General features: G+C 44.8%; 1 protein-coding gene across 1 annotated transcript; it reads right to left on the bottom strand.

Annotated features, from left to right (window-relative positions):
- Window positions 1-24,351, bottom strand: MMP2 (matrix metallopeptidase 2). The gene is made up of 13 exons (XM_088530891.1): window positions 24,057-24,351; window positions 19,532-19,758; window positions 18,340-18,488; window positions 16,548-16,676; window positions 15,385-15,558; window positions 11,765-11,938; window positions 11,311-11,484; window positions 10,324-10,479; window positions 8,833-8,986; window positions 4,356-4,492; window positions 2,987-3,146; window positions 1,473-1,582; window positions 1-820 (listed from the first exon to the last, which is right to left on the bottom strand). Exons 1-13 carry the CDS (start codon window positions 24,198-24,200, stop codon window positions 717-719), a joined length of 1,992 nt encoding a protein of 663 aa, XP_088387017.1. The 5' UTR covers window positions 24,201-24,351; the 3' UTR covers window positions 1-716.
- Between the last annotated feature and the right edge of the window lie 360 nt (window positions 24,352-24,711).

Below are 24,711 nucleotides of genomic sequence, written 5' to 3'. Positions count from 1 at the left end.
AATAATACTTGACTTTTATGTATAACGCATTGACTTGAAAAATCTGAGTCGTTCTGTCCATATAAACAAGTTATATAGTAGTAACAAAGTGCATGAAGCAAATTGCTAAATTTAACTAAGGTATTAAAATAAAAAGTACTTTAAAACAATACTTTAATACAGATTCTTGCCATGATTCCATCATGCATCAACACAAATCAAATCCTGAGGCAACCTGTGCCTTTGACAGTCTTTCTGCATTATTATGTAAAAAAAAGTGGAAGCGATGGTCAAACTCACAAGAAAGTGAAGAACATCAAGACAAATAACAGAATTGTATTAAAAAATAAAAAAAAAGAAAAAAAATCAAAGTGCACTGCTGGTACGTCTCGTTTGAGCCTCTCTGGGATGTGTACAAATGGGTCCTGATCCAGTCTCCAAGAGTTTCTGTTTGTTTGAGCACCAGGGAGTAAAGAAGGGTGTGTGTTCTGTCAGGGGCATTACTAGGACAAGCATGAAAACTGAAAAAATTGTACCAGAATATATATATGTAAACATCTTTTGTATACTGAGGAGGCAAATGCTCTTAAATTAGCTGATGGGTGCAGTACTGGTACTTCATGTTTTGGTGCCAGTACCAGACTGGTCCAGTAATTAGCATTTGGATCTATTTCTAATTACAGATAAGGCATATAACAACAAAAAAGTAAATATTTGGTTATTATAGCTCATACAATTCAGCAACCCAACCAGTCAGTGCTTATCTTGCCGATTTTAACAATCTTCAAACTCTTGTCTTCCATCTGTAGATAGTACTGATCTTTGAAAAAGTAGGTGTATCCTGCAAAGAAAACCAAATGCATACGCAGGTTAGGGATAAGGCAGTTCCTGATCAAAAAGCCTTCTTGGCACATTTGTGTTCACTGAGCTGAGTGGCCTGGCAGAGGCATTTCTTGAAATATTGAAATTTTAAAAAGTTAGATGAAGACTCCAGACAGGTCTCATTTTAAATAGTCTTTAGTCTTGGTACCATTTTGTGAGCCTGGATTTTCTGGGTAGAAATATTTGCTTCAACTGATATCAAAACCAAAATCACTTAGGTCTTGCTGACATCAGCATTGCTGTCCCATGCTTCTCGACTAAGTTTTTCCAAACTTTTTAATATCAAGGAAGCAAATGACAAAGAAAGGTCAGATTTAAATAAAATGACTTTCACAAGAAGGATATTAAAAAGCCTATTATTATTGGCTTGGGCTGAAATATTTGGGCAAGGTGGTGTTCCCTAAATGCTTTATTTTGAAAGGCTAAGCCTGTGGTTAGTAGGCTATTTATCAATTGATGCTTACGGGAAAAGGAGGAGGAAAAAGAAGCTTGAGCCAACAGAGCTCAATGCTGCACTAGCCCCTAGCTCCAAAGTGGGAGAAGCTGGAGCTGGTTGTGTGAAGCCCCAGTGGGGCAGGACATGATGGGATGGGATGGGATGTGCCGCTTACCGCTGTCAGTGAGGCCCAGGACGGCGTCGAGGCTATCAGGAACCCCATTCCAAGAGTCGGCAATGAACTTGGGGGACGCCAGCTCCATTTTCTTCTTTTCTTCATTGTACCTGAAGAGAAGTGTATCCCAACATTATGAATCCCTGTATCCATATAATTGAAGGATTGCTGGTGAATTACATATTACTTCCTGTGACCTTTCATTCTCAGATCTTCACACAGCTTTGTCCTCCCCCTCAGTGATGGTTAAAAGATAAGTGCATGTTACAAATGTATGTGTTTCTCTGCAATAAACCCAATGGATCTTGCCCTCTGTGCTTTGGAGGGAAAACCCCAGCTGATGTAAATCCACATCACCCAGGGAAGGGAGGACAGGCAGCTTTCAAAATACCCCTTTGCATCAGGTTTGTGTGGGAAGGACAGGGGAGGGACTGTGGCGTGGAACTGTTTTGACTGCATGTGGCAGAGTCCTTGTGTAAAACACGGCAACCACATCCTGAAGGGTTTCAATGTCTGGGTTAAACACAGGTGGGTTTTTTCCCTCTGATATTTGTCAACTTCTTGCTCTCTGCTCTAAACAGATAGAAATCGCTTCAAGTTACTTCGGTTTCCTAACAACAAATGACATGTTCTGCAATGGCTGCTCTTGATAAGGCACCTTGATAAAAACACTGTCCTCAGAGGGGGAAGTGGGAGGCCCAGGGTACAGTTAATCCAGAGTGGCCGGAGCGGAGGGGGCAGCAGCCTGCCAGCTCATGGCTGCAGCTCCAGGTGCGATCCAAGTGTTGCAAGCGTCCACTCAAGCTCCTTGAGAGCAATAAATAAGATCTGTGCTGCAACAGGGCAGTAAAAATATGAGTAGTAATATCTTTAGGTTTTAAGTTTTTTAAGAGAGATAGATAATGGGAGAGTGATGTCCTTAAAGAAGCTGTAAGAAAATTATGATCAATGGGTAGTTTGGGAAAGGATATTTTATTTACCTGCAGGAAGCCACTGCCTTTAAGATAGAAAATAGATACTTGTCCAGTTTAATCATAGCAGAAAATGACTGTTCATATAAAATTGACTTGGTTATGCTAGTGCTTCCTTCATACCTGATATAGCATCTCTCTGGAAAGGGGTGCTACAAGCTTGGAGAATCTTTTAAATTTCTGCTTGGTGATTTATTTATTTATTATTTTTTCTTAACTCCTTTCCAAATAGTTAATGAATGGCTGAGATTTCAGCCTGTTGTGTGCGCTCCTTGCCCGAAGTCCTGTTCCTGACATGGGCTTCTGGGGGCAGCCTCATGCCTGGGTGAGCTCACCCTGCTTCCAGGGAGCACCTAAGTGTGGCTCCGCATTTGGGGATCATTTTTTGTGCCAAATCTGGTTTTATGATCACACAATTCCATTATATGTGTTTGTCCCACCTTTCCTTAGGTGCAACGTGGGGTATTTGGAGCTCCCACCCAGATGGGGAGGTGGCTGGTGATGCTCAGCTCCCCACTGCCACCCCCCTGCAACGTCACTCACTTCCAGTATCTGTCTCCAGCAAAAATGTACGTCCTCTTGTTCCTGCCCCAGTTGAAGGCGGCGTCGACGCGCTGCACGTCGGCGGGGAGGCCCAGGCTGCTGAGCTTCTTGGGGTAGCCCCGCTCCAGGTTGCTCGCGGAGTAGACCCAGTACTCGTTCCCTACGGGGAGAGCAGAGCCAAGGCACCGCTGAGCGCCGCGTGTGGGGACATGGCTGCTTTGGGCCTTCCCCCTGGCGCTTTCATGGCCCCGTGGTCCCACCAGCCTTCCTAGCGTCCTGCCTGCAGTGAAGCCCTGAGCTAGAGTGCAGGTGTGCTGTAATTATGGTTACTGGTTTGCTTGCTCTGCAGCTGGGTTCACCTCTGTGTGCTTTTTTCTCTCCTGCTTCTTGGCTGTGTCATTTATGTCTGTGAACGTTCTGAGGCAGAGACCGTCTTCGCCCAGTGGACAGCTCCTTGCCAGAGAGGTGTAGTTGCAGTTATTGCAAAACAAATAATACTGGTCATTTCCTGTGTGACGGAGAAGGTTGTAAACCATGCACAGGCATCTGAAGGGCAAATGCACAAGCTCATGCTCAACCTCTGTACAAACCCATGGCTTGTTAGATTAGGGGAAAATTTTGACCGATTAACTTGGAAGCTTTTGCTCAGATTCCTAATTCTGTTGCCTTTCCTGTGCAACAGTTTCTAATGTGCTTCCAAATACAAGCTAGGGGAACAAGTCCGGTCTGTGCTCTTCATGTGGAGTTGCCATTTGTTTAGTGAAAACCAGCCCCAGGCTCACTGAGAGCTGTGGGGAGATGCAATCACAAAAGGATATTTCTTCAGCTCTGGGTCTGACCATAAGCAAAGACTGGACATGAGAAAGGTGCCCAGGGCAGCGTTTGGGTTTGAGGGCGATGCTGCTTTGAGCAGTCAGGAGCAAAGGGAGGGTCTCACTAGTAAGTGTGTTAGGATAGCAGGGTTGCACGTTACGTGCAGCCAGTCTTTGATCTCATTTTTAATCTCTTTTTAAAAGCAGATTAGTTATATTTTCCTGAAAAATGAAAAGTGGAGGAGAGAGTAATGCAGATGTATTAGAATTATATCTATATGTGTGTGTGTCTATAGTGGGAAAGTGGAATGGTGATTCTCACTTGGCTGAAATAAAAGGCGTTCTGAGTTTTGTTTTGTTTTATCCTGTAAAGTAAGGAAGGGAGCCTCGCAGGCCTGCAGGATGGGTTGTTATTCCTTTTCTCCCCTCCTGCTGGGCCCAGCAGAGCGGACGGGGAGCAGCCTCCAGGGAGCCAGGCCCCCGCTGCAGCCCCCTGTGTGCTCAGGCAGGCCCAGGTCACATCCGTGACTCTGTACTCTAAAGCATCAAACCGATACCTGAAAAAAATATCGCTTTCTCGTCCTGCGGGGCCTCGTACACGGCATCAATCTTCTCAGGCAGGTCGGGCCAGAAGGTGGCAACCAGCAGCGGCCCGGTGGGTTTTCCGCGGGGGTTCACGGTCCTCCACATGAACCTGAGGCGGACAGAAAGTTGTACGAGATTTGCAGTGAACTGGCAACGTGGTGAAGGCCACGCACATGTGTGCACATGTAGTGGCTAAAAACACACAATTCCTTTGAGAGCCCATTACTAAGGCAGTTGCACGAGGCTCTGCACGCTGGATGTGAGTGAAGTCACAGGCGCTGATTGCTGTAGAGTTCCTGTTGCCTCTTGCATTGGAGCAGGATGCATCCTGAGCCCTGATTGTAGGAATAAACTCCTTAACAAGGTGTTTAACCTGCTGGGAGGCTCCTGCCATTGTGCTGGAGCAGCCCATGGGGACCGACAGAAGCAGGGGTTTGTATTCTGTCAATTGCTCTTGCAATTACTACTGTAGTGACTGAATGTTCACATTTAATAACAGTACATCAAACAGCTTGGAAGTGAATTTCACTGTGCCAGGAACTGCCAGCACTAAAAATGTTCATTAGAAAAATTCATAGGGTAATTTACTGGCTATTGTATGTATAAGCAGGATCATCATTTGAAGATGTTTTAAGTTTTTAAAGATCTTTAGAGGGTGATGCTTTGTGCTGAGGGTATTAAAAGTGGCACTGCTATTTCTCCCTCCAAAGAACAACCGACCTTTTTTCCCTAACAAAATAAAACCTCTAATTTAATAAAATGAAAGGTCAACAAGGTAGTGAGATATCGCTATTAATAAACATCATGTTAAATATCTTTTACTAATAATACCCAGTCATTAAGTCCTGCATGTTGCTGAGGCTCACGATGCTCCTAGCACCTTCCTCCTTCAGACTGATAAAGAGCAATTGCCCATTCCTACCTGTATCGCCATTTTTGGGGGAAACTTGGAAGATGAAAGAGGATTAGGGTTTTGCCTAAACCTTGGAAGATCAGACCTAAATCAGTTTTGTAAATTGCTGTTTTATCAACAGAAATTTAACTGAGAACAAATAAAGTTATCTGGGACATAGGAAACGTTCCGAAATGCATTTGCAAGTATAATTATCTGCAACATATTCAATTATGGTACTCTATAGTGTTTGCTTGCCAATGTAACTGGCAAAATGAATTATTTTCATTTTTTTTAAATGAAAAATGAATACTTATTTAATCTGACATATGCTCCTCATAACCAAGCTAGTAATACAGTTTGCATACAGGTATGTATTTTTAATGTACAAAAATATCTCTGATCATACCTCATTAGAGCTTTGTATTAAAGAGGGGTGAAGAAGAATAATGCATTTAGCTAATTACTCTTGCTCATATCAGTATTTAAATATAAATAAAAAGGCAGTAAGGAGTAATGATAAAATGTATTTCATACATGTCTGTAGAGAAATGGATCCTATGGGGTAAGAAATGGAAGTCCATATAACAAATATCTCTAACACTATGTGAAGAAAGGTAGCTCATGATCGCATTTGGATCAGATTTAGGGATGAATCAGCACTAATAATTACTACCTACAGGGACTCCAGATTTTCAGGAGCCAACAGAGTTGAAGGCAGGTTTTGTGTTAAAGCACACATTTCTTGAGACTTATTAAAATGATGAAGTCTTCTCCTGCAAAGGGAGGTTTTGTCAAAACTCGAGATGTTGAAATTAGTTGTTTTGCCTTTCTTGTTCACTTTGAAAGTTTTCCAATGTTTTAAGTCAGGTTAAGTTTTAACATTATATGTCTAGGCAGATTTCATTCATTACAGTCTGGATTTCAAATTATGCTTTAGTATAATCAAGATTTTCCAGCATTAACAATTGCAGTTATTTAAAAGCACCAAATCAGTGTGTTTGGTTTGATTTAGTTATTTGAATTCCCTGGGAAACTTCAGCAGTTTAGATTGTCATTCCTTTTGAGAATAAAACAACCTTTTAGCCTTGGCTGTTCCCTCTGCACTGACAGGATTTCTCCCTTTATCTCCTTGGGTTGAGATATGATTTGAGGGGGGAGAGGAGAGTCCTTTGCCTGGGATTCCTCAGATCCCTGCGCTCTTTCGGCCTCTTGTTGGGGTGAAGGAACAGCCGGGGGTTCTGATGGTTTTTGTTATCAAGGCAGATAAGCCATAGGAGTCACAAGACATGATAGACGTTTGTTTTTTTAATTTCACTCATGACTCACGGGGTTGCTTCCCAAATGGTTGGAGAGCTGGGGGACTCGCAGGCAAATTAATTCTGAAGCAGAGCACTTAAATAACGGCTGCCTGCTTCTGCGGAGCGCGAGCGTGGAGCGTGAGTCACTGTGCACAGGCTGTTCTGGGGCTTGCGCAGCTCCTTGGCTGACTGTATCTGGCTGTGAGGTGCTTCTGACTGTAAAACACTGACCTGGTTTTGGAATAGGTTTAAAATTGCATCTTGTTGAATTAGGCAGTAAGTGATTGCCAGCCTAGGAAAGTGAAGGCCAGTGGCGCAGGGGACAGGCAGGGCTGCAGGAACAGCCCCCAAAAGGCTCTTTGTTTGCCTTTATGGGTTATAAGGAGGCCCAGCCTGCTGGAGCTGAGGGGAACCTGATCGTGGGTGTCCCCATGCAGATGTACTCAGTGCCTTTTTTTGCCCTGAGCACATGTAGGAGGAACAGGGAATGCTGCGTTCTCGTACCCAGGACTTTTTAATCACAGTTTCTTCATTGCTAGGACACGATGTCTGCAATAAAGATTAGGTCAAACTGCAAACCCAAAACACATTGTCGGGTGTCACCTAGATGGGAACCAGAAGTAACTGCATCCGAGGAAGTGCTGTATACAAGGGACTGTAAAATTATCCATAACCCTGACTTTTCACTGTGAAAAGGCAGTGGGCGGAATTAAACGATGCAGCACAGTAATAAATCCTTCACAACTTCCAGATGGAAACTTAAAATCTGGAAGGGGTGACTGGACATTACACCACCTGCAGACACAAATAACTGTTAAGCTGCTGGTTTCAGAAAGGGCGTTTTGTGCAGGGCCACGTTTGTCACCTCCCTTGACGTTTCCGCTCGGGCAGGTGGCGAGCAGCAGTGACCAGGTGAGTCTGGTGCCTTTTCAGTCTCAGTTGCCTGCAACTGTTGCTGCATGTCCAGGGATAGCGTTTGATGTGGGCACATGTGGTTGTCCCACATCTGCATGGGGAATGGAAGATAAAAGAAAGTTCGGAAGATAAAAGGAAGTTGCAGTGTCCTTGCGGTGTCATTTGAGCATCTTTGTGTAATATTACTGAAATGATTTTAAACTCACCCTGGACTAAACCTGTTGGGGGCAAGACTGTATTCAGAGATGTCCATAATGGGGCCCTTTTGAGCAGGCCCTTTTCAGTCCAGCCATCACAATGCCTACGCTGCAGTTTTGCTCCTCTGTGGTGGCACAGACATTTGGCGTCATTACCACTAACCCTGGATGCATTACTTCTGGGGGAGTCTCTTAGAATTTCCTATTAGAAACTCAGTCCAGTTTTCCTGCAGTTGGCTTTGAAGCTTGCAGCAGCTTGTAGATTTAAGTGCAACCTATAGGGAATGCAGTCCGGAAGGGCAGTGCCTCCAGATTTCTGCTCCACTGCAAGTGATGAAATTTCCACTGCTGAATGGAAATTGTACTACAGTCCTTGTTGTATAGGCTCCGAAAGGCATCCGGAAGGATTTTATAGGGAATGAATCCTCCTTTGGCAGAGAGTAGACTAACTAATACATCCCCTCCATCGCTAATTTTGTGATTAATGTTGCAGATGGGTAAACCTCTAAAGATTCAGGGGTTACATCTGTTTTGAGTAGATATTTAGCAGTTTGGACGTTTCTCCCATCCACTTGACCCCTTTGAACTGGTTGCAGCCCTCGTGTGACTCCACAGGAGCCAGCGCAGTGACATCAGGGGTAACTTTGGCTCTCTAGTCTGTAAAAACTGGGCTGCAAATATCATGAGAGCATTTTTTTTGCCTTCTTGTGTTTCTGGCATTTCTTTGGTTTTGGCTGGAGTTACCGCCAGCCCAGTTGTTGTCATAGCATATCAATTGCAGTCTAGGTCAGAAACAAGGAGTGAAAAACCAGCACAAAACTACCTAAAACCATGAGCGAAGTTGAACATTCCAAAATCTCAAGAAAGTTTGTGTGTAGCTGTAGGAAAAGGTGAATTTGGGGTGTAACCATTGTTTATGTCAACTCTCTCGCCTCTCCCAAATTAAAGACAATCTTTTCCATATTATTTAACAGTAAACCCAGAATTTGTGGTCTCCTTCTGGTAGGAGTTGGCTAAGGCTTTTTGCTATCCCTAAGAAGAAAGGGCAGAGATGGTGCCTGATCATAAATTGCTGGTTCTGGCCAGATCTGATGGAGTTGTCCATCTGAGGCCAGGTCAGTAAGCAGAGAGCTGTCTCACTCACCTGTCTTTGAAGAAGAAGATCTCTCCTCTAATCTGCGCGACGCCGTCAAAAACAATGTCGTGCTTGCAGAGCTCTGGAGTGACAGGTCCAAGGGTTGGACGAGGGCCTGGGCCTGGCCCTGGCCCTGGCCCGGGTTCAACGTCGGTCGATACTTCTGCAATGATGAACAGAAATACTGTGAGTCTGAAATACTGTGTGTCCCCAACAGAACTGTCAGGATTTCATACATGTAAATATCAGAAGGGCAGTAGCTTGAAGACAGTAGCTGAAGCAGAGGGGAAAATATCTAACAGGATCTTTTCTGAAGCAGAGGGCCAGAGTGTAGCTCATGCGGCCGTAGATCTGAGTCCTGGCCCTATGTGGCTGAGTGACCTCATTCAAGACACTGTCTCCATATCTCCTTTTTCCATCCCATGAATCTTGAGCCACCTGTTTAGCTTCAAAGACATTCAGATGCAGCTGTACTGAGCTGAAGTGTTAATCTTGGGATTTTTTTGTTGTACTGACTTTGAGAAAGGAGAGAAATGCACTTTCATGTGTCTTTGTTCAGGCTTATCTGCACCTCAGCTGAGGAGACATCAAAGTGCATTTCTCTTCTTTCCTGAAGTGCTAGCAGTTTGCAAGTTTTAAAGGTACAAGTTTTGAGGCAATTGTGTGTTATATTTTTCCACCCCCATTCCCGAAGTGCATGAATATTTGATTACTATTTGGTTTATCTGATTTTATTGTATTTTGTTGGCTACTCCTGTATTGCCTTCTGAGGCACTTGGCTTTTTCTTAGATGCAGGGTTGATGTACTTAATTGAACAAAATATGAATGTAGCTGGTATAAGAGAATCTTGAATAGTAAAAGGTTTGTTTCATATATAGAGAGAGTGGACTTAAACAGTAGTAATTCCCACTCATTTTACAAAAGTGCCAGGAGAGAAGACAATAAATTTTAAGCAAGTACCTACATAAAAATACTTAAAGCTGCCTTCTTTCCCTGGGGCTTGCCAAGCACGTTTTTACACAAGTATTGGCTCGCAAGCATCATTTGCAAATGTAATTATGACTGTACGGCCCAAAGTGCTGCAGGGAGGGATGCGAAGGGGTTTCCAGCTGGGACAGGAAACGAAGTCCTTCCGCTCAGCCCTGGGTGGGATCTGGCGAGCCTGGGCTGATGCAGGGCAAAGCACCACACCAGGAATTGCAGGTGAGGGGAGAGCACATGTTTCCTTGGCCCAGTAAAGGCAATGTGAATTTTCATTGATGGGTTTGGCATTTGTCAAGGGAGTCTGGGGGCTTCCGGTATTGCAGAACATTTAGTGACTCCTCATCCTTAAGTTGCGCTATTAGCGAGAAATAGGAGCTCTGGCAATAACATGAAGGAGGCGGGGGAAGGAACAGGGAATGTTTCTGTCATCTGTACAATTTCAATTCCTGCAAGTCCCAAATCCCCTGATTCAGCCTGTTTTTCTGATGATTTCGGCCAGCAGAGGAGGCCCTCACCATATAGCTCCTGGATCCCCTTAATGTCATCCTGGGAGAGTCGGAAGTTCTTGGTGTAGGTGTAGATGGGGGCCATGAGAGCTCCGGGGTCCTCAGAGTGCTCCAGCCCCATGGCGTGGCCAAATTCATGAGCAGCAACCAGGAAGAGGCTGTATCCTGAGCAACACAAGATGGAAACATAGTGCACAGGCTATTCACCATATTCCCATTTCGTTTTCCCGCTACCCATCAAAAGTCTCCCCACAGCAAGTATCTTACTGCAATAAATCACAGCGAATATTTGCAGCCTCTAGTTTTGTGCATTGTATATGTTGCCAACAATGACAAATCAAATTATGGATTTTGATTTTATTGTTTTTTTCAGCACAGGTTTAAACTCTAGACTAGACCTCAAATCACATTTTGCATCGTAAAATAGCACCCGGGGGCCCAGCAAGTTGGCATGTGTGTATTTGGCCGTGAGCAGTGCCTGAACGGGCACTGCCATGCCCGTGGTCAGGTTAAAAGCAATCCGCCTTATCCTAGGGCAGCATTTTGTCAATTAACCCCCAATGGGCAAGTCTCAGAGGTTTGGCAGTTATTTTCACCCCTAAAAGACAAAGGGGAAATGCTCGTACTTGGAAAACTGATTTTAGCAGTTGTTTAGAAATGTCTTTAAAAAACCTCAAGTTTTTCTTAGCCACATTACAAATATGGGCAAAGATTAACTGAAATAAATGTTCATTTTCACCATGCAAACTTAACAGCACTGGTTTCATGTTTGGCCGATATCACAGTGTAATTCTTAAGAACTATTGAAATACTGCAATTCCTACTGGGTTTTAGCCCAGTGGAGGGAAAATTGCCAATGAGAAAAACGTTTTCCTTTTTTTGTTGTTTTTTTTGGTTGTTTTTTTTTAATATATTTTGGGAAGATACTTCCTTATAAACATAGCAGAATGGAATATACCGGGTGGAGGAGCGCGTCACCGTGGCCAGCAGCTTTACCTTGGTCAGGACAGAAGCCCCACTTGCGGTCATCATCGTAGCTGCTGGTGGACGCACACCAGAGCTTGCCGTCGTTACGGCCCGCGCTCGTGCACGACTCGTACTTATTGCCCAGGAAGATGAAGGGGAACACGCAAGGGGCCCCCTCGGAGTTTCCACCGACTGTGGACATTGCTGTGGAGAACAACAGGATAACGTGTGAGTGTTACGTGTTGCACGACTGATGTTCGGAGCTAAAATGGCTGTCACATGCTCCCGCCGCGCTTGAGGCAGCTCTGGGGCCGTTACAAAATGGCTGCTCGCGCGCAGACACGTGGTCCTCTGGCTCGGTGTCTTTGGTGCATCCCTGCTAAACTTGGTACCCTTGATTGTGCCTAATCCATCAAGTTTCATACGCTTGGGGAGGGCTGGGTAGTTTACAGCAAGGGCAAGCAAGAGAAGGCCGGAATCCTACCAGTCTCTGGGCAGAAGCCATATTTCTTGTCTCGATCGTAGTCCTCGGTGGTGCCGCACCATCGGTAGCCGTCTGTGCGCCCTTCGGTCGTGCACTGCTCGTAGGACTGGCCTTGGAACTTGAAGGGGAACTTGCAGGGCTGCCCGTCGCCATTGCCGCCCATGGTGAACAGGGCTGGAGGGGAAAGGACGTAGAAAACCGTGAGTACTGAGCGTGCTGCAGCGATGAGCGGTCGTGACAGGAAGGTCCTGCAAAGATGTTAGGTTTAGGTATCCCTTGTGCCCTGTGCTGTTCACATGTATTTCACAGCCAAAATGAACTGTTCTGGCAAGATAGACTTTGGCGCTTGTTTGTTTGCGTGTTTTTTCCTTTGCTCAGACTGATGCACTGCCAGGAGGAGACACTGATCACTTGGTTAGACTTCTTCTGGCTGAAGGATGGCCAAGGGCTCTAAGGATGGACGTACTGTGACACAGATGAATCATTTTGCCTTTCTTTTCCACTTAAATCAGTAATTGGCTGCGACCGCAGCGTTAAGGGCATGAACTCAAGTTTGCTCCAGGCGCGCCGAGGAGAGGACGTGGAGCTCGCGGGCCTGGCCTTGCGCAGCCTCAGCTCTGGCCAGGCCCTCCTCTGTGTCCTCGTCCTCCTGGCACCGAGGGCCATGGACAGCTCCTGTTGCCAGGCTAGACTCAAAGTGACAGGGACACACCTGACCGTGTCTTACTTTGTGACCCCAAAAGGGGCATGGTGCCATTTTTTGTGCTTGCACCCCAGGCTCTGTAATGCGTTAGGAAACCTGCAGTAAGTAGGGCAGTGTTTATACAGATCGAGGAAAGACTATTTTTTTAAATGAATTGGAAAGCAACGTAAGCGGAGTTGTTTAGATGACTCACTTGCCACATGAGCTGCTTCCAACTCTAGATCTGGCAAACGCTACATTTTAATAGCTTTTTTTTATTATTAGTTTAAACATGGCCAAGTTGCAAAAAAACATATGGAAAGTCAGTCTCTCCGTGCTTTGTGAGGAGTCCTTCTGAGTCACAGGCAAAATGCAGTTTTTCATTTTGCCCGAGGTACCCTCGTGTGATGCTCACAGTCTCCTTCTTCAGCAATGGTCTTTAAGCTTTCAGAGAGGCTTTCCCCTCTGTTGGTTGCAAAACTCTTTACCTTACTGCAAATTAGAATTAAAGAAAGGTGCTAGATGGGTTTGCAAGACCTGCAGCTGCTGCTAGGGGGGTGCTTGGGCTGTGCAGCTGGCAGGGGAAACATCTCTGCCTCTTGCTCCTGTCTAGGCTCTGGATTCCTGCGCTGGTCCTGCACAGCTGGCTGGCTTGAATTGGGAGCTGCCCCAAAGTGGCTATGGAACAGGAGAAGGAGAGAAACTACCTGAATGGGTAGGGGAAAGGGCAGCCATGGTGTGTAGGTGTGTGTCTGCCCAGCTGCCTGTAGTCTGTGCTCCGCTCCTGCAGTGGCTGAGCGTGCCTGATATTTTCAAGAAATAAACCTAGGTTTATCCTGTAGGAGAGGGGGCTTGGGGAAAGCAGGGAAGGAAGGAGATCACAAGGTGAGAGAGGTATGTGGTAGGCTAAAGGAGATAGTTTTTGGTAAATTCAACTCTGTTTAAAGTTTATACTCCTACTTGTGTGTCCCCTCTAAGTCATATGAGTAGCTATCACCATGATAGGTCCCAGCTGCAGATGTGGTATGTAGGCAATCAGGTTTTTAGAAATTAAAAACCATTTTTTATCATGTTAGGAGTAGAAGACTGATGTGTTCTATAACAGATTTTCTCTGAAAGCTGTTATCATCCTCATGTAGAGAAATTGAAATCCCCCTTTGGAAGCTGTATGGTTTTGCAAAGCCCTCAAGCAATCCCAAAACTTGTGGGGCAGGAATCTGTTTATTGTTTGGTTACACAGGCTGGCAGAGGAGTCCAAAGAGAGGGAAGCTGAACTCCTTCCACACACACACACACAGCCACACACACGTACACACACGCCTGTGATGTTTTAGCAAACTGTGGGTATTGAATTGGCATATAGACACACATATGTGCACGTGCTTTGCAGGATATGCCGGGCTTGCCTGGGCCACGTAGGGCTGTTCTTAGCTCTGGCAAAGCCCTAAGCCTGTCTTGTCTAGTTAGTTTTGCCCTTGAAGCAGCACAAATTTCCTTTCAGCAAAGCGCGTTCTCCTCTGACACAGACCACGCGTAGCCGTACTGCTATGAGTAAGTTGAGTGCTGTGGTTCCAAGCGGGGTTGGTGGGATTAGCCTGGGCTCCAACAAAAGCTCCATTGTCTGCCGCTTTGCTCCCTTTCCTAGCTCTGCTGTTACTCATTAGGACGCAGCGGTAGCGCGTCCTTCCAAGTGATGCTGTGCGCCCGTTGCTCGGGATGTTGGGTTATGTGTGATGAAACCGTCCCTGCTGCCAAGAGCTCCGAGCAGTTAGTTATGTTCAGTGGAAAAAAACGCATACGGGAAACTGCAGTGCGGGGAATGTGGGTGGATGTAGGTGCCAGAACTGGAGCTTGTCAACGGGATATGGAATATACAGCTAAAAGCTCCTTACCGTCTCTTCTCAACCCCCTTCTGCTAAATGAGCCCTGTAGGCTACTACCTTCTGTACTTGCGTGTCTCTCTAGAAGTTTCTTACTGAGTGATATACAGGAGATCGAATTAACACTCATACGGCTACCAATTGTCTGAAATTTTGTCCAATGCAAGCATCATCAAAGTATTCAAGCATGTATTTGTATGTTCTTAGTGTCTAAAGGGAAGCCTATTGCCATATCATTTCACTATAGAGATAATTATGTTATGTATATTAAAAAAAATGGCTACATGGAAGTATTATACAAATGGTCTCATCTGTAAATGAATGCTTCCTAAGTCAGTTCAAATAGGAAGTAAAATGCTTGTGAAACCTATAATTCTGTTTGAATGTCAAGAATCTGGAGATTAATTATGATCTTGGCTTTCTAAATCCTCTAGCATTTTTCCACTGATACAGAACTGAGCACACGGGACACACACTGCAATTCCAGAGCATGCTGTGGTGTTCCTGTACCTGAAGTGGGCAACTGGAACCGCTTCATGAGTGTCAAAGGCTGCTGTGGCATGTGTTAAAGCCTGAACTCGAAGAATGCAAATGCTTTCCTAGTTAGCAATGTGCAGGGTAACTTTGTACGAGCATTGGATTTCAACTGAAAATCAATCATGCTTATTTTGAAAAGCAGCACAGTAGTGGGAGACATTTCCATGACTTGGTGTGCTTCATCTGCGTGTTTGGCCCTATCCTTCCTCTGAAAGGTGCCCGTAGCTCATGAACCTGATCCAGCAGTGTCCTAGATGTATGAGAGGCCTGCATTGCCTCAGATGCATCTTGAACAGCTCCTTGATCTTAGAGAAAGGAGCTGGCACAGATCATCATCAGTTGCAAACGCTGGTATATGAAAGGGGTCTTTACAGAGCTAAGCCTGAGGAGCTATTGAAGAGCGATAAATCTAAATATGGTGTCATGGACATGGGAGAAGTACAAGGAGAAATAGACAGCTAAAAATAAGAAGAGAATAATCTCCTAGAAGAAAAAAACATTAGAAACCATGTTCCACTTACACTCATGGGGACAAAAGCCGTATTTGCCGTCTGCATCGAAGTCTTTGGTCGTCGAACACCAGAGGAAGCCGTCGCTGCGGCCCGCATCAGTGCAGCTGTTGTATTCCTTGCCATTGAACCAGAAGGGGAATTTGCAGTATTCGCCATCCGCGTTTCCGTACTTCACCCTAACCACTGTACACAGAGACAGCAGGCACCAGGATGAGACGAGCCAACCCTCCCGTTCGCAGGGACGATGCTGCGGAAACGTGCTCTGCGTTTCCACTCTGAAATTCTATGCCCTGCTGGGCTCTCTATTGGCAAGGTGATCACAGCTGAAATAGTAACTGGTAATTTTGAAAGAATTACATGGATATTACTCAGTGTGAACTGTTAGAATGATCAGTCCTTAAAATCTGCCGAGAAAAAATATATGTTTTTGTTACTATGGCAATGCAAACTTGCAAACAGGCTGTTAATATATTTAGTAATTTAGCTTCTGGGGTAATATGGTTTGCGATGTGCAGTATAATTTGAGAGATTCCAGACAGCACTTTGAGCACGAGCAGAATATGCCACGTGCCTCATAAACCTCTTTGGTATTTCCAGTTTGCCCTGAGCAAGCTCTGCTGCATGGAGGGATCCGGTGGTAACGCAGGCACATCCGGCTCCTGGGATTTGGATCAGTTTGTCGCATAGGAATATTTTTCTCAAGCCTGCAGTGCTGGTGCTATAGTGTATGTTAGCTTGCAGGCAATCTACTTATCCGTAGCACTTTTTTATTGGCAGTAACTGGGCATTTGTTCAATACATGCACTAATACAGAGAAGAGTTTGCCCCAGCTCACTGTGATCCAGTCTGGTTTCGGCAGCTACCAGTAAGAGCCTCTGCTGAAGTTACAGGAGAGACAGAAAATGACTGTTTTGGTCTTCAGTTATGTTTTGAATTTACACTTTAAGGTTGTGCTGTGCCAGGCCTATTATTAACTCTGTTTCTTCAAGAAGTAACAGAAGAAGAATAGAAAGTGAAGTCCTATGAAACACATACTTAAGGATTAAATAAACATTTTAGAGAAAAACAGTTTAAATTTCAAGAACCGATAACTTGAGCATGTCAGTGAAAACATTTCATGTGGTGCCTGAAGTGTCACTGAGACACAGTGCTCAAACACTGAGACCTGGTACCTTGGCCCTCGCCGAGGGTCCACAGTTCATCATCGTCAAAGTGGGAGTCTCCTCCAATTCCCGGCCCCGGTGCAAAAGCGTGAGCCAGGAGACCGTCTTTGCCATCAAAGGGGTAGCCGTCGCCGTGCTCTGCAGGAGAAAGCAGACGGGGAGAGAGGCATTTCTAATGACTCAGCTCTTTTCTTTGCACCAACTTCGAGCAGGAAAGCAAAGGGGCTGAGCACTTCTCACTCCGGTGACAAGCTGAGCCCCGTTTGATGCCCTGAGTGCCGTGAAGGAGCCCATCCCTCCTCCCCGCTGACCGCTTGAGGCTCAGCCTCCCCGCAGGGCAGCAGCGCTGTAAGTAGCTCTCCTGTTAGGACACTGTAGGCTTTTCTTGGGAGGCCGGGCCTGTGGCTGGAGCAGGCTGGCAGGGGCATAGCCGGGCATTCATCGCTCGCCCGGGCAGCCCCGTGCCTGCCAGCTCCTCCCGTTGCATCGTTCAGGCCTTCTGGCCTGAGGTCTTGCCTGAAATACAGAGGCCTGATTCTGTGCTCTGCTACACTGATTTCATGCTGGGGTTGGTCTCTTGATATTAGCTCGGTTTATTCATTGCTGTAAACTAGTGTTGGTTGTTAAGGGCCAGGTTTTCAAGTACATTTAGGTGCTTAATTCTCATTCATTTCAAAGCAGATTCTTTGCTTAAGAGGCAGCTTAGCAATGAATAAGCTCATGGAAGTCCCAGCTCCTGTGAATCTGTCACACAGTAAAGTGCTAAGAACGAAGTGGAAGAAACTTTTCCCCCCCAACTATTTCTGACTATAATCAGCAAATGTCAAAACCAGAGGAACACTTCTGCCTTTGTAAGAGTTCCCTTCTGAGACCCAAGCCAGCCCAGATGAGAATCTGAAGTTTTGGGTTCTGTACAGAATCTCTGAAGCCTTTGAGGTCAATTCATCGGTAGCTTAAGCAAGGAAAACCAGCTGGAAAGGGAGTCTTGTGCACAGAGCTCAGTTATTCCTCAAGCTTTTCACGTTAGTTTCAAGGTCTACATCCCAAGTGAGTGCTCTGCACAAGTGCCTTCTTAGCATTATAAATTCTGTGTCTATCTATAAGTTAAAATGCTCCAGGTACACACTGAAAAGCCATATATGTTCTTTCAGGGGAAACCACAACTGATGTGGAAGACATGTAGAACTAACAGGCATCATGTTGCTTACTGTGAGCTGGACCCAAATTAGACCTCAGCTTGAGGTCTGTGCTTTGAGATTCCCTGAGACTAAAGAGTACATTGCAAACCTTTGTACCGCTCTGCCCAAGAGCGGAGATGAGCTATGGAGTTAAAACTAGAAGTCATAAAGCCATTTTTAAGGTCCATCATGTTAGAATCTCTTCCACTAGCTCTGGAAGATGGAACAGAGTCAAATAAATGAAGAGCTTGATGGCATTCCTTGCTCCTCCATGGAGGGAAGCCAGTTCACATCGTCTGAAGATCTGTACCAATACTTCCCAGTTCTATTTCTGATTGGCAAGGTTAAAAATAAGATGTTGCCCCTAGCAATTCTCTTTTGGAAAGATAAATATAGCATAAGGTTATTGTATAAATATTTCTGTCTCTCTCTCTCTCTCAGTTATAAGAAAGAAGAAAAATCTTAGTGAAATTAGATCTCAGCCGGTACAAGCCAAGTGCAAACTAGGACAAGGTTTGCCAGAAAGGCTCGTGGGTGGTGCTTATTGAGGGCAGATCATTCCAGAACTGAGGATTAATGAAAGGAACAAAACCAAAAACATATGTAAAAATAGAAAAATATACCCCATCTGCCAAAATTAATCATAATGTCTGCTTCTCCATCGTTTATTCGGTTAAATCTCAGCGGTGTGACGTCACTCCAGACTTGGAACGCTCGGGCAAAAGCATCATCCACTGTCTCGGGATCCAAATCCGGTGTATAGCCTATAATCCTTAGAGGCAAAAGGAAGAGTTAATTCAAATATTAAATATTCAGGGTTTTAGCCCAAATCTTCCTGGTTTCACCTTTGTGCTAAGGTGCTGGCAAGACAGAACCTCACGGTCTTTTGCTCCACTGAGGTTTATGTTTTTGAAAACTTTTTAGTGGCTTTGCTAGTCACGCTCATGTTTTAGACTTGAACATACAAGCACAGGGCTGGTTTGTCAGAGCACTTGAGCCTTCTATTTACCCAAAAAACAGCTCACTGTAGTTTTAAAGGTTTCTGGAGTGAATTAATTTGCTCTTTAGTAAGACAACAGCCCTGCATGTGACTTCTTAAGTGATTTGGAATCCTGTGGATAATGAATTAACCTGTTTTCTTTTACTTCTTTTTAATTTTTAAAGTCCCTCATGTAGTTACACTGTTAGGTCTTTAGATTAGAAGTTAGTTTTTAGCATGGAAAATGTCCATCCTGCAGTTTATTTTAGCGGTGTTTACTCCTGGTGTTGCTGACTGATCACTCCTCATTTATGGTCAGATACTTAAGTGGCCTCTTGCTTTGGGCTTTTCAACAGTCAGGCTAATCAATAGTGACTGGTAAATGCACAATAATGCATTTGTTTTATTTTAAAAGTGTTTTGATGGCCTCCTTTTCATGCCTGCTGAATACAGGAGTTTGGTCTCCATGTGCTCTGCAGTTGCAAAGTTCTCTTGTCCCCCCTGGGCAGCCGGGCACACGAGCTGCTCGAGCTGCTCGTGCTCCAGATCCCACAGGACACTTGCAATGGAGCACAGAACAAAACCAACATCCCATTAGTCTCAACGAGAACCTTTAAGCTCAGTGTTACATGATTATTCCTCAATATTTCCAATTTAAAATTTCAGAGTGTTTGCTTGAGCATCCACTAGTTAGTGAAACCCAATTTCAGAGCAGTAATAATTCAAGAAGTCCTACCTAGTCCACCAAGCACTGCCCCACATCTGCCTGCCTCATTCAGCTGGTTCTTGAAAGCAGAATGCATAAATGTGTACAGGACAACCCTGCTAGCCAGTACCTGTATGTTATATGATTTTTTTCCCATTTTGGCTTTCTTGGAAAGAAGTTGTAGTTGGCCACATCTGGATTACCACAGCGTGGTTTCTTCATTGTCTCAATGGTATTTTGATCCAAATCTCCTGTTTCAGGCAGCCCAAAAAATTTCTGCATTTTCTTCAAAGTATCTTTCAGTACAAATAAATTGCAATTGTCTTTTGGGCACCCATAGTATTTGTTCAGGTATTGCTTGAGGGGAAAAAAAAAGGCACAAAACAAAGACTTTAAAATTCATAAAGAAGACACTTAATCACTACAAACAAGTACTGCAATTCCATGCTAATTTTCACATCTGTAATTTGCAAGTTTTCTTTTCAAAATTACTATTATTAGTAACAGAGTAAGCAGCAAAATCACATTAATTGACATTAACCATCCTTGATCACACAACAGTGCCAATTAAGCAATCATTCCCTCTATTTGCTATCACCTTTACTTAAGGAACTGCTTTATTAATAAGTAGAGCATAAAGCTTTAATGTAGAACTACAAAGTAAAAATTAGGGTTTTTTTGGGGTTTCTTTATGATGTGTAAATCTGCTTACAGTTTTAGATTTTTTTTTTCCTGTAGACTCTATGATTTTCCTGTAGACTTTATTATTGAGAAACTTGTCAAGTTAAGGTATCAAAGAAACTTCAGAAAGGGAGACCACGTTAAGTGAGAAGGAAAACGCGTTTGTTTATTCTCACTGCATGGAGCTGTTTGAATGTTGAGTGTGTGTTTTTGAGCCAACCATTGCAAAGACTGAGCAAGAAGGTCTTTGATAGCATTGCAGTTGCCTGGACACCTTATCGCATCAGTGTCTGCTTAATGTCTTCATGGAGTCCTCCAGCCAATTATGGCTCAGCGAGTCTTTCTGATGCAGCTAAGGTGACAGGCCACAAAATATCTCCTCTTAGATAGCAGTAGTCATAAAGGATTAAAAAGCAGCACAGATCCATTTGTTTTCTGGTTCTCTTTAAAATAATAACAAAACCCCAACTCTATTCCATGTTCCATTTCACATAGTATGGCCTAAGCATACTGCAATTAAAAAAAGAGGCTGCAGAGGAGTAAGGCAGCACTTCTTCCCTTCCAGTGCCGGGGGTGGTTTCCGCGCACAGGGGCAAGTCAGTGCCCCTCTGATCATGGAGCAGCAGTGGGTGGTTGTTCCTGCCACTCGCTCCCGCCCAGCATCAGGTCTTTCAAATGCTTTTGCTGTGTCATAGCAAAAATGTGTTTTGCTGTTACACTAACCTGCAAGTATGTGGCTACGGTCTCAGGTGGCTGGGCAGGGTCCCCCCTTTTGTGCACTGCACAAGTGACCTCCCACAAACCGTGTGGCTTGTTTTGCCCTTCATGGCCAATGCTGACAGCCTGTGAGCTTCTTGGAGAAGGGACGAGCCCTGAGAGGCTGTCATGGGGAGAGCTGCTGTGAAAGCAAACTCATTCGAGGAACAACAATAATAAAAAAGAGCCCTAACAAAAAGCAACCAAGAAATCTTCCTTTATCTTTACACCTGGGGGAAAAAATCCTTTGTCAGCTCCGTTCTTAGGAGGGGAACACCAAACTTTGGCTACAGAGCAGGTTGCCTGCTAGGTCAAGGTCTTGGATTTAGCATTTGGATCCAAGTTGAATTGGGCAAAATTGTAGTTCAAGCTGTTGTCTTGGCTTGGGCCGTTATGCAAATAATCACTGTTGAGAATAAATACAGGATTCAGCTATTGATTTTGCATCCTATTGAAGGGCAGATAAACAGACTAGAGTGAATATGTTAGTTTGGGCACTTCCAGAATGGTTATGACCAATAACTAAATAATTATTTTCATTCATAAATTACAAACAACTTGATTGACTAGCTGGAGGCTTAGGCTTAGGCAGTAGAGTGAATGTTTTGCTTTCCTTATAGCTGCGCTGAGATTTCAGGGTTTCCACTACCCTGTACCTTGCTCTAGAACAAAAGCTGTGGCCACGGAACGCAGCAGGTGATGCCAGGCCGCGGTGCAGGCGCCCGCGCTGGGGACCAGCACAGCATGGACAGACAGGGGCCCCGCAGCGACGCTGCTGCCGGGAAGGGCTGCGCGTTCAGCTTTCAGGTGCGCTTGTCTGTGGAGAAAAGCACCCTCGGAGAGTGCATCCAAAATGCTAACTGCAGACTCCAAGGTGGGAAAATCTTGTGAACAAGCTAAAGGGGTGTTGCCCTCAGCTCTATGAGAAATGTCGTTAATTATTTTTAACCAAGCATCCCAAGAAACTGGACAGACTGTCTGCGCGCTCAAGTCCCCGGGCCACGCGTTGCTCCGGAGGATGCCTTTGCTTTGCCCATCTAATCAACTGACTGAAGCTCACCTGGGATAAGGCCAGGGGCAAGATCTCTACCTCAGTGAGAGCCAGCAGAAGAGATGCTGTGAAAGCACCAACTTCTCATCAAGTCCTGGAGTTACCCCACTCTGCCCTGCACTCAAATGGTCCAGAGATGTCTTGAGGGGAAAACAATTTACTCAAATTTCCCTTGGAAGCTCCTCCATCCACCTAGTGAGTAAGCGCAGGTATTTCATGATTTTTATAACCCCTTCTTCTTATGGGGCATTTTCCCAGTGGAGATGGGTGCCCTGGTAATAATGGGCACACGAATCCCACGGGGGCTTCACCTCTGCTGTGAGTGAGTCTCCTCTGGCCTCTCGCAGTCAGCGAGGCCTAGTGCCCTGATGTGAAGCACATTAAGAGAATGAACAGGCCTGTTTGTAGGCTCTTCTATCGTGATTTTAATCTTGATGTATTTTGGGCATATTTTATTGGGCGTCTGTCTGTATCTCCTAGTGAAGCACCGTGCCACAGTGCAGGCCACATATCAGAACCGAAGTTTGCTAAAGCAGCAGGATGCTGCTCTTGCCATTTGTGGTTTGGGAGCATGGTAAATATAAAGCAATATAAAACGTGGCACGATAAAGAATTGTATTTGCAAGGATTATAAATACAAACCGAAGCCCTCTCAGTTTTTCCTAAAATGGTGATTTTAGTGAAGATGGGAAATGAACATAACCAGCTGTTCTATGAGGAGAGAATCCTGAAGAAAATGTAGTGTCTCTGTAAACCACATCTTGGCCTCGGCTGCAAGCTGCAGTTTCCCCAGAGTCAGCAGGGAGCTGCGGGGAGCTGGAATTTAGGTCCAGCCCATTAATGAAACAGGGTCCAGCTGCAACACAGCAAATTGTGTCCTGCTCCCGAGCGCTGGGGCCGCTCACGTGGAGGGGCTGCGGGAAGGCGGCCAGGGAGCGTCACCCAAAGACAAAGAAGAGCTGCAGCCGTCACACTGCCTGGGCTTTGCCTTGCGCTCCACAGAGAAAATTGGTTGTTGGAGAGAAATAAAGAGGAGGGGAGATGGGGCTGGCTGTTATTGAATAAAAGCCTCACTGTGCCTAAGAAAATAGATTATTTAAGAGTGGTTAAGTTACCGTTAGGCATGTGTGACCCCACTCTCCCACACGCGCTGCCCCCATCTGCTGGCTGCTGTGCTGCCAAGGCAAAAACTTGAGTGATTTTTTGGGGTCAGTTTGTCTGCTTTTTCTAAACTTTCCGCTGCCCCCATGTGCGAATTCTCAGTCCATCTGCCCCCAGAACCCCTTCAACCTGGCAAGGTTTCCCAAGAGGCACCCCAGCTCCTAAAACAAAGTGACCACCTTTCAGCCCTTTATATGCTCAAATAAGAATAATTTATCTCAATCTACCTTAAAATGGAGTTACTGCTGAAAAAGAGAAATGTCTATAATTTGCATGCTAAAATAAGAATAATCCATCTCAATCTCCCCTTAAATGGACTTTCTCATAATATGATTTTTATGAAGGTCCACAGGGCTAAAATAAGGTTAGAATAAAATGCTGCAGAGCTATAGCTGTAATTTCCTAATGTCACATTCAGAAATCCAAAGTCCTTTTTTTTTTTTTTTTTTTTGTTCCAGATTGAATTTAGAGAAGCATAAGTCTTCAAAGCTGAGATGAGATTTTCTTTTCAAAGTTAGAACTAGTCATTATGGCTTCTGAAACCCGAGCAGGCTTTTGCCTGTAATTGCTCCTTCAAGCTGTGCTTCTGCCCTGCCTGGTAAACAACCTGGAAAGCAGAATTCTGCAGAGCTGTGCGCTGCACGAGCCGTCAGCTCTGGGGGCTTAAGTCAAATAATAGATGCATCTTTTTACCCTCCTCCCCTCTCAGCCATTGGAGTCTCTTGACTATAGCCACAGTGATTTAGTGAAGTTAGTTTGCACATTCAGACTTAACACACACACAAAAATAATAGTCTCTTTGCTGGCTTTAAAAAATTTAAGAGAGGAAATGCTCCTTGGCTCTGGCTTTAGCTGGTGAAAGCTGATACTTTGCTCGCTAGCTTGCTCTTGCAGAGACTCCGGCGCGCGGACGCTGCAGTCATTTCCTCGGCTCGAGCAAGCAAGAAACATCTGCTAATGAAGAGCAACAAGATAAATCTGAAGCAAAGATGAAACCAAGACTTACCACTGCTAGTTCTTTGTCTGTTTTTGGAGTGCTGTCTCCAGGAAACTTAATGATTGGTGATGGTGCAGCTAAAGTTTTGCTAAAAAGATAGACGTGGATTAATAGTACTTCAAAAATGAAGCCAAAGGCAACGTGAGTCTTCATTCTGCCTAGAGTTGCGCTCCTTGGAGAGAGGTTTTCCTGCCCGGCTGTCAGTTACTTGAGCTTCACCAGTTGCTTATCTGCACATCTTAACTCCCTGCACCGTTTTCTCTTTTGCTTGCTCTAGCAATTCCTTTGTATGTTTAAAACATCCAGATGCGCAGCCTCAAGCTACCACAAGAGGAAGTCTGAAAACTGGTGGAAACATGAGAAAAGGGCAGTTACGATTTGAGATTGCTGTGATTTTAAGGTAGCAACAGGCAGATGCTTATTACTGCTGAAAGAGGCCACATTTTCTCCTTGTATGCGGGGACAAACACATTTAGTTAAGCCAGAGAGCACCAAAGGGTGAAATCTGAGCCAATGCTCAAGGGTCCCGGGTGCCTTTTACGTTTGAAAACTTTTCCTAAATGTTATTTTCTCGACTGAACTTTTGTATTATTTTTTAGCCCCTTTTCTTGCCACAGCCATAAGACTCTGCTGCAGTCATATGTGGCTTGGCTGCTCCCCAGCA

Source organism: Tinamus guttatus, unplaced genomic scaffold, assembly GCF_059628265.1.
Source record: "Tinamus guttatus ecotype Peru unplaced genomic scaffold, ASM5962826v1 Tinamus_guttatus_pri_ptg000389l, whole genome shotgun sequence".
Lineage (NCBI taxonomy): Eukaryota > Metazoa > Chordata > Aves > Tinamiformes > Tinamidae > Tinamus > Tinamus guttatus.
Note: the sequence above shows the minus strand (reverse complement) of the source record. Positions and strands in the feature narration are given on the sequence as shown.